The following is a 10,350-nucleotide window of genomic DNA, read 5'->3' as shown; positions in this document are numbered from 1 at the left end:
ACACTGTTACTCCGTCTAATCAAGATCCACTCAGAGTCGTCAAGTCCCAATCAGCCTTACTCCAGCCCTAAAAAATCATGGTCCCATATTTGTTTTTTTTTTTTTTTTCAAAACTCCTAACACTTATGAATTTCTTTTGCTTTCTTAAGCATTTATAACTAAATTTTTAGCATGTTAGAGGTTGTTTTGAACCCTGAATATGATTACAAATTTGTTATGACATTTTGTTTGGAATTTTTTTTTTCCTTATGAATGGTCGGAAGTTGGTTCACTACCTATGTCAGTGATGAATTCTTTATGTGCTTTCTATGAATGCATACTTAGTAAGCGTATTTAGAATTCTAATGCAACGAATGTTTGTGTGGCTGCCCTTATCAAATGAGGACCAACATATGTTCTAGAGTAGCGCTTGTTAGTTGCTATTAACATGTGAACTAATTAATTCCTAGGATAAGTAAGACAACACCAATACTTATGATGCCTTATGATGACTCAAACTCTTATTGTTCTTAATGGTTCCTACTTGTTTGAAAGAGTTATAGGTTGAGTTCTAATAGTGAGCCAACTTGAGATCTTCATGAGGAAATAAAAAGAATTTGAATGAAACTTAACATTTGTATGATTGTCTGGTGGTGGTGGATAGCAATTTGCTAACCCATTTCTCTCATTACTTTCTTAACAATTGTTGCTGTTTTGTTTTTGTTGAATCTATTTAAAATATTAAATCAACCTAAAAAACCCAAGTTATTTGTGTGTACCACTGTGTTTCTAGTGTCTACATATAAACTTTGTTGAGTTTAGATAAGTGTAAATCAGTTTAATAATTAGTTTTCTATGGTTGGTCAGCAGGAATATCCACCAATTCTTGTGATATTTTAAGTAGTTAGATAAAACAATCCTCTATGGGAAAGACCCTTATTTTTTTATGCTACAGTTGACAAATTTTAGTGTAAACAACGAAAACCAATAGGTCATTTGTGTACTATATTGTGGTATGCTTTTATTCCTATCAAAATTTTGGTGTCATATCATCGAGAACTGTTATTTCTAATTACGTGGTTATTTTTGTTTTCTTTTTCTTGTCTAATTAGCACTTTTGTTTTTATTGTACACTTAGTAGTATATGCATACTCGACGGTCCAAGAGCATTGACTTTGCTACCTACGATCCTGAGATTGAACGCAAGTGTAGCGAGCTTCGAAAAACAATCAAGCTGAAGCAAGCATCAATGTCCTTACCACAGTCTTCTCCACCACGTTTGAGTTCAAAAGATGAGGGATAATAACAACAAGACATTATAGTTATCAGCACCCTTTGAGAGAGTTGGCAATGCCAAATATGGATCAACAACTGTTATGCATCACATATCCAAATGCCATCAGATGTAAAAGATGAGCAAGTCAAGTTGTGAGCATTCTTTTTACATTTGAAGACATGGCTAAGAAGTGGCTTTACTATCTACCTCTTGGATCAATGAACACATGGAACCAGGTGAAGGAAGCATTTCTTGAACTATACTTCCCAGTCACAAGGCTGCAAACATAAGGAAAGATAAATTGCAATCCAGTAGCAACATGGAGGGTCCTTTAGATTACTATGAGAGGTTCACCCACTTAGTTACTTTCTGTCATCATCATCAAATTTTAGAGCATTTTCTTATATAATACTTCTATGAAGAATTGTGTGGCACAAATCGTGTAATGCTTAATGCAGCAAGTGGAGGATCATTCATGGACAAGACACTAATCTTGTGCACTAGGTTATGGTGGCTCCAAAACAAGTGTGGTGTATGTTCAATGATAGGACATGTGACATACATGTTCCCTTCATTGATGGATCAAGGTGGTTTTGAGCAAGTTAATGCATTAGAAGGATTCCAAGGGCAACAAGGGAAAAACTATGATCCATTCTCCAACACCTATAATGCGAGGTGGTGCGATCATCCACCCTTTAAGGCGAATAATCAAGACACTATGAACAATCTGCCTCAACATCTAAAACCGTCCACCTGGATTCTTTCAAGAAAGACTAAAAGAACATCAACATTTAGACCGTGTTTTAGAAGTTTCTGGAATCGTGATGATGAATCTTGTGAACGAGTTTGTAGCTGAATAACCTTCAGTGTCAGGAACGTGCTTGATAATGTTTTGTGGATTATTTTAGTAAAGGGAGAGAGAGGGTGTGGCATCAGAGAGAAAAGAGAGAGTTGGATAATTTTGTGATGATGTTTCTCATCACTTGTGCTTTTATTTATAATAAACTTAGCAGACTTATTTGCCTTGCAAGCAATACAAACTTAAAGGAATAAGATCTTTTAGATTACCTGGGAATTCTAAATACAATCTACTAATGATTTACAAAATCGTACATGTGTTATAATAATATTATAATATTATAATAAGGGTATTATGTTATTATCAATAAATACAAAATAAATGGAAAAAAAATGAAAGTGTCATTGTATCTGTAGCGGGGTCATAGTTATAGCCGGAATACAATAAGAGATAAACATAGGGAGAAAGAGACATTGGAAGCATCAGAGGCAGCAAGAAGGACAAGGCATAGCTGATAACCCCATGCATTTTATACCTACATGATAAACTATTATATATATATATATATATATATATATCATAAATCTGAATTCCACAAAGTCATAAAACATCACGTCCCCTTTCTTCAATTGGTGGGGATTTTGGCACCATTTGTGCTGCGTGCATGGTTATTGTGGTCCAAAGGTGTTGGAGTTGGGTGGAAGTTAGGCAAATGATCTGGTGGGGATGGGAAGGCTCTTATTGTTTTGTCTTGTGACATCTCACTTTGATACCCACCAAAAAGTGCCACCACATTGCTTTTAAGTTTTTACGCCCAATGAAAGTTTGAAAACTAATATTTTTGTTACAAGTAATACTTTACACCAATCAAAATTAAAAGGGAAGAGAAAATATTTCAACCTGAGAGGCGCAGTAAGTTGAAGTGAAAACCCTAAGCTCCAGGGCAATATACCGCTTGGTCGAAAAGTAGTTAATTTGGACATTTTTCCTTAACTTTATATATACAAACTTTTACCACTTGAGAGAGATTCTTATGATTTGAGTAAGGTTTAATTACTACTCGAAGGGATTTCGAGTGATTTCTCTATATCCAATTTCTGTATATGTACCTGTTTATTTGTGTTCTTTAAATTGAATAAATAGAATGAGAATTTAAGAACATAAGTTAATAGAGATATATGAAAGAAAAAAAGTGCAGAAATGATTTACTTGTGATGAATATTGGGAAGGAGGATACACTTCTACTTGGATGTGGATGACGTTGATGAATCGTTAAATCTTTTAGTACAAACTTTGATTGATATGTCTCTTGTTTAATAGTTGCCAGTTTTAGGGGTATGCTTGGTGTCAATTCAACTAATTCTTAATTAACTACCTACACCTACCTTTATCATTGTTAGGTTTTGTGTTAATTCACCTAATTTTAAAGATTATGACATCTCTCTCAATAACCTGTTAGGCCATGTCGAAAAAAATGAGATGCCAAATTTTAAATATAAAATTTAAATTTGAAGGCTTATATGTGGCATGTTGGTCTTTTGATAAATTTTGTTTTCCATCCAAAATGTCAAATTTAAACTATTATTTATTATATTATTTACTTTCCATAAGTGTAGTATTTTTAAAACAAAAGATAATGATAAAAAGCATTTATTATTGACTAAATATTAAATTTGTAGTAACTCTTTCTGCTGTCATTCCATATCATATCATATAGGAATTGACATTTCGGTTGAAAAAACACAAATATTATCTTCTTTTTTTTACAATTATTTTTTCTTAATATTGATGTGGACATTTTGACCATTTCCTTTGATTTCATATAGGATTTTATAAAGATTGAAGACTCTGGTCCTTGAGCTATCTATCTACAGATTAATTCCTCTCAAATCTATCAATCTGCTAACTGACAGCTGCCCCCACCCAACCACTTGTTCCTACAATTTGGTTCTCTTACCGGTGGATGTTTCTGTGTTTCCGCATGCCATATTGTTCATTCCCTTACCATTGTTGGGCTCCTTATGTAGAAACAATAATTTCTTTTTTACTTTCGACTCACAATTAGGAATGAGTATCATCTCTGGATTCTCTTTGTAATTCTCTAATTGTGTTCATTCATCGTATATCGTGCGATCAGAAATTATTTTAAAATTTTTATGTAAAAATGAATACAACTAGTACCTGACAAAAACTGACTGCATGATTTACGATGAACGAATATGATTAGAGGATCTTCTACATCCTCACAAAGAGGATCCAAAGAAGATCCTCACAAAAAAGATCCAGAGGATCCTCATTCCACAATTAGACACACGTTAAAAACTATTTAAAACTTTACAAATTGTTAGGAGTCATTTAATAATTATTTGCATTTTTTTTAAAATGAGAAGGAAAGAGGGAGAGAGAAAAAACGTGGGAGTGGAGATGGGGGAGTTTTTTGTTCTTTATTTTTTATTTTTAAATATTAGATTTATACTAAAATTACATGTAGATGATGCTTAAATAAAAAAACAGCAAAATTTAGTTTTGTAAAATTACATTATTGCTTATTATTTTTTTGTAATAAAAGACTAAATAGCCTTTTCACTCTCTTTTAATTAACAAAGAGAATTCTATTAATAAGTTGTTTACATAAAACCGCCATTTGTTTTCTGCTCCCTAATTTGTAGTACATGCAATAAAGGCTGGTCGGTTGGAGTGTAAATTAACTTGTCTTGAAAAGGAGGCCCACTTCCGTTGGCCAACCTAGCTAATAACTACGTTCTCAAGATGTCAAGTGTCATTGGTTCATCTTTCTTTGTCAAGTAAAATAAAAAACAACGCCCTTCTCTTCTCTTCTCCTCTCCTCTCCTCACCTCTCTCATACATTATATATTTGCATCCATTCAAGGCTAGGAAGAATTACTTCAATATTTTGATGCCAAACTCCAATCAATCACTTCAAACTTTGAAGTTTCACTCGCTCACTCCATCCCTTCCCATCCCATTCAATCCAATCCAATGCTTTGCCTCCTTATCTCTTGTGCCTCTTTCATCCTCCTTTCTAAGTCCTTCATTCACCACAAACCAATATTGCAAACATGGGAGGATAGCCTCAGATTAATCTCACTCAAGTTTTTGGGTGGATTTTTAAGTTTTCTCCACAAAAGCAGGATTTCACTCCAACCCATCACCTCCAAATTCAAAAAGATGGTGACTTTTGGCTCAAATGTGGAGGTGGAGAGAGTGGAGAGAGAGGAGAGAGAAACCAGTCTCTCTCTCCTGGATTTGCCTTACTTGGCCTTGGACTGCATTCTTGAGAGGCTTCCCCCATCTGGGTTGTGCTCCATGGCAGCAGTTTGTGCTTCTTTGAGGGAGAGCTGCACAAGTGATCACTTGTGGGGGAACCATATGAACCACAAATGGGGTCGACTTATAGGGCCTGCTGCTTACAGAGAGTGGCAGTTGCATGTGGCCTCAAGAAACAGAATCAGAGATTACTCTGTTCGGACCGAGAAAAAAGGTCTAATAGAGTCCCTTGTGGCTAGTATTTTGCCTTCCTCGTGGATTACTAGGCAAAAATTAACTTCTGTATGTAAAGTGAAGGCTAGTACGAGTTGCTTACCGGTCGATTCGATCATGTCTCTGTATCTCTCTCTTGAAACTGGCAAGTTTTGGTTCCCGGCTCAGGTCTATAACCGCGAGGTATTGCCCAAACTTGATACTATCAGCAGTATCTATCTCTGCTAATATGTAGTTGCACAATTTTTTTTGTTTGTTTGTTATTTTCTTGCTTGACAATTCATGAACACCTTATACATATGTGTGTGTGCGTGTGTCTTTTCCTGCAGAACGGTAATGTAGGGTTTGTGCTGTCTTGTTATGATGCACAAGTGCGCTATGATTCGACGACAAACACATTTCAAGCAAGGTGGTGTAGCGGTCTGCTTTATGTGTGTTTTGACTAGAGAAGTACATATATTAATGATTAGAGTTATTAACATGTGTTCAATCTAAATGCTATTTCAAAATTTTAACTTGCAATTCTATTCGTATAAGTTCCAATCGTCCATTGGACTAAAGTTCGATTCTGGAAAGGCTTATTTCTGAATGGTTCTCCCTTGAATTCAAAATTTACATTGCAGGTATTCACCTTACGGGCGGAGGGCAACAGAGGAAAATATACCATGGGATAGACTAAGAGCGGCTCCAGTTGATACTCCTCCTCACAAACTTCATGTCTCCGATTGTTTACATGACTTAAAACCCGATGATCATATTGAGATCCAGTGGAGAAGAAACAAAGAATTTCCTTATGGTGTGTTTCTAAATCCCGCCTTAAAATGTCTCTCAATTATCCTTTAATTTTGGAATTTAGCAATAATTTGGATTCTTATGTGCTTTAGGTTGGTGGTATGGTGTCATTGGTCACTTAGAGTTTTGCGATGGGAATGAGAATCGCTGCCGTTGTCACTGCAATGGTGAGAAAACATTTCGGTTTCTGCAATTCTGCTGAGTTTTCTTTGTTTTGTTTTCATTAGTTGGAGAAACATACTTCTTTCTCCTCTTTTTGTTAGGGAATTGTTATTAGCACTCCAAAAATCTCATTTGGCACTCCAAACTTTCTATAATTAGAAAGAAAAATGCACTTGTGAGGAGTGTAGAATGAGATTTTTGGAGTGCTAATAACAGTTCCCTTTTGTTTTTTTTCGGTTACAAAATACAGACTTCCTTCCTATGTCAATCGATAAACATCACGCATGAGATGCCATATTAAACTCTCCATATAGAAATCTATGGAGTTTATGATATCTCTTTCCCCGAATAGTTTGGCATTCATGCACTTTTAGCATGGGAATCCATGCCCTGCCTTAACTTGGACACTTCAATAGGGTTCCCTTTTACTCCAAACGAAGGCAAACGAATATGTGAACCATATAGCTTTTCCATACAGAATCACTTGTTAGTCTTGTCCATTGACTTGCGATATGATGCATTGGTCTGCTGCATTCATAATGCAGTGCCGCATGCCTTCTTAGTGACTGACATAAGTTTCTTATTGGTTCTATTTTTGTTTCCCTTTTTCTGGAAGTACGATGGCATGTTCATGCCTATGAATTAGTGAACTTAGACGGCAGAAAACTCAAAATCTAGACATAAAGATGACTTGACTCAGAAACTTCCTTCCCTGTTTCTTACATTTGAGGAATATGTGCCAGCTACGGTTGTTTGTCATGACCAAATCTGACGTCTTATCTATGTTCTTAGCAGATAGCACTTTTCCCATTCCTTGCATTTTAATCATTGTTTTATAAACGAAAGAACTGTTACTTGACTAACAAGGAAAAGGGAAACCTATGTGCTAGTCTTGCTGAATTCATTTTTCTCATATCAACACAGCACCAAGTGGTTGATATTTGTTACATATGTAAACTATCTGTTTCATGCATTCTGTTGTTTCTTCTAATCACTATTGACCCTTAGGCTATCTGAAGGAAGCCGTTTGCTCAAAACCGAGTGCAGTGGCATTCTAGGATTCATATAGCCGATCCCACTTAGTGGGATAATGCTTTATTGTTGTTTGTTTGCAGGATTCTAGCTAGGACTATTTTCTTGACTACCACTACTGTATATAAGTATCTGACAAACAAGTACTCTTTTATTACAGATATCGTAAAACTAGAGTTCAGTCAGTACGCACCTGGTTCCCGATGGAGAGAAATGACGATAAACAGGAAGGACCATCGCGAAGAAGGCAATGAAGCAGACGGCTTCTATGCAGGAATTCGAAAGATTTACAACGAGGAGGAAATTGCAAGGTGGAAGCGCTTATGGCCAACCCAGGTTCTGGGATAAACCTTCCACTCTCAATCCTAACCACACTGTAAATATCAAGCCCCCCTTCCCCCGCTCTTTTTTGTTGTTGACCCGTGCCTAATACGATCCGGGATTATCCGGATGCATATATACGTACATCAGTATTCTCAAAGCACAAGGTCCAGTTTGAGCCACAAATGAATTCTAAATGGTTGGGATCGCGACCTGTAATTTTAACAAAGATGGTCCAAGCTTTTTCAATGAAGTCAGTAGGATTGCATGATTGGTCCGAGATACCAAGCCAAGCCCAAGACTTTAAATTAAAATATCCAATCCAAGGTCCATTACCAATCCAAAGAGATCAAGGTCTGTGGTCCACAAACGAAGAGTAGAAAAAAGCTCACAAGTGAAAACGTAAGGATAGAGAAGATGGAGGCAATCAAGGTCCATGTCCACCAAAGATTTTTGGTCCACGGTCTTTTGAGAGAAGTGCATGGAAGATCATCACATCCAGAAATTCCGAATAGGCAAGAATCAGAGACAATCAACTCAAAAATGCATGAACATTCCAAATGAGCTTAGTTTGCAGACATCGTATTACAAGATTAAGGGGGCCGCGAAAAGAAAGTTTGCAAATCGGGAAAACTTACAAGCCAAATAATGGCTGATCCAGGGCCAATGTTGCCCTATAAATGTGAAATTTAAAGAAAATGAGAGCACATCTCAATTGAAACGCAAAAGCACAATTCATATTCTTGTTATTCTTGAACGTTTGTGATTCTACAAACTGTGTTTAGTTTATGGAATCACAAACATTCAAACATATATATCACAATAATTTAGATGTAAGAAATTAAGAAGGAAGGTTTGGTTTGGGATATTTGGAGTTTCTTCGGCAAATGGATTTTTTGCATTTGTTTTTCTTTGAGAAATTCTAGTTTTGAAGTTCAAATGGGAGCTGAAGTTGAATTTTTAGGTCTTGTGAAATGGGATTTTGTGTTTGTGAAAATAGGACGATTGGTGATTGTATTAATGGAGGTTACTGAGATTGGATTGGTAGAATCGTGAATATTTTGAAGTTGGGGGTAACGGGGTTGGGTTAGGTTCCCTTAGGAGCAGGTTTAAAAAAAATATTTATTGTGCATTGGGCTTTTAATTCAGCCTGTTGTTGTAAAATCGACGATGTGTGTACAGTGGAATAAATAAAACAGGACATAAAATTTACGAGGTTCCTCTACAGTCAGTGTGACTGGAGTACATCATCGGGCAGCAGTGATGCTTTCATTATACTCTGGAATAATAGGAGTACAAAGATAACTCTATGTATTCTCTCCTCTCCTGTTCCTCTCTTTCTCTTCCCTCATCTCTTTTTCTCTGTTCTATGTCTACATTGATAGTAGTCGGAGTGCTCTATTTATAGAGCAACTCCGTATTATTACATTTTGAATAATTACATCACACCTTTGACAAATGATCTCCACATATCGATATTCTGCCAAGGTTTTCAATAATGTGGCAATGTTTTCAATGCTATGACAAGGTCTTCAATACTGTGGGCATTCATTACCCACTATACTTTTCAACACCTGTGACCTTTTATGTTTATAAGGCATGTTATATGAATAATTTTGTCCTTATAATTAAATTTAGGGAGCTTTAATGAAAAGGGTTTGGACCAACAAATATTTAATCAAAAATCATTCCAAAATGTTATTTAACCAAAAGGACTCAAAGTTTAATAAAAAAGCATCCAAAACTATTGTCCACGGGTCAAACTTACAAGCCCAACCCACTACAAATCTACACTTCTATAAATATCCCTAAATGATTCAATATTGTCCTGATTTTTCACCAACCTCAACCCAGCACGATTCCCCCATTTCAAAATCAACTAAATGAAAGTTGAAAAAGGAAGCATTCATCGGAACAAAGCCGCCAAAACATGTTCAAAGAAATTTAATGGCAGAAATCGACAAAAAAGTGTCTGAAAAAAAAAAAAAAAAAAAAAGAACCAAAACAAAAAATTGAACCCAAAACATAACATTGTTTCTGAAGAAAAAAAAAATCAGATATAGTGTTTGTTTTGTTTGTGCACAAACAAACACTGTATCTGGAAAGAAAAGAATCAAAATCTAAAAATAGTGACTTAGATTCCATAAACAGTCTATGTTTTAACCTTTGACTGTTTCTTTTCTTTCATGCATCGGTTGATTATATTTAAGAAACATGGTGCTTATTTTGCTTTGAATCCAAATACATTGAATTTCATTATTTATTTTCTAGTTTACATTTAAGAAACAGTGTGTTTATTTCATTTTGATCCAGAAATAGTGACTTAGTGATAGGAGCATATTCATGCGACTTAATTAGCTTGTTCTCGTGCATTTATGTTGTGTTTCCTTAGTTATTTTAGTGTTTAAAGTCACTTTTGTGTATTTTCAGATTATAAGGCCAAAGTGTGCAAGAAGATGCAAATTGGAGTCTTTTGGAGCAAAAGAGG

General features: G+C 35.6%; 1 protein-coding gene across 1 annotated transcript; it reads left to right on the top strand.

Moving 5' to 3' along the window:
• The first annotated feature begins 4,871 nt into the window (after nucleotides 1–4,871).
• On the top strand, nucleotides 4,872–8,708 carry LOC137745153 (F-box protein At2g26850-like). Its single transcript, XM_068485054.1, has 5 exons — nucleotides 4,872–5,738; nucleotides 5,885–5,964; nucleotides 6,179–6,351; nucleotides 6,440–6,514; nucleotides 7,702–8,708. Exons 1-5 carry the CDS (start codon nucleotides 5,055–5,057, stop codon nucleotides 7,887–7,889), a joined length of 1,200 nt encoding a protein of 399 aa, XP_068341155.1. The 5' UTR covers nucleotides 4,872–5,054; the 3' UTR covers nucleotides 7,890–8,708.
• The last annotated feature ends 1,642 nt before the right edge of the window (nucleotides 8,709–10,350 follow it).

Source organism: Pyrus communis, chromosome 9, assembly GCF_963583255.1.
Source record: "Pyrus communis chromosome 9, drPyrComm1.1, whole genome shotgun sequence".
NCBI lineage: Eukaryota > Viridiplantae > Streptophyta > Magnoliopsida > Rosales > Rosaceae > Pyrus > Pyrus communis.
This window is presented reverse-complemented; position numbering and strand designations above follow the sequence as displayed.

What these genes read in the sequence shown, in the direction of transcription:
- LOC137745153 (XM_068485054.1), top strand. Translation starts at nt 5,055, where the DNA reads ATGCTTTGCCTCCTTATCTCTTGTGCCTCTTTCATCCTCCTTTCTAAG. An exon ending in CTCAGGTCTATAACCGCGAG is followed by an intron (nt 5,739 to 5,884) that starts GTATTGCCCAAA and finishes CTTTTCCTGCAG; the next exon opens with AACGGTAATGTAGGGTTTGT. An exon ending in CTGCCGTTGTCACTGCAATG is followed by an intron (nt 6,515 to 7,701) that starts GTGAGAAAACAT and finishes CTTTTATTACAG; the next exon opens with ATATCGTAAAACTAGAGTTC.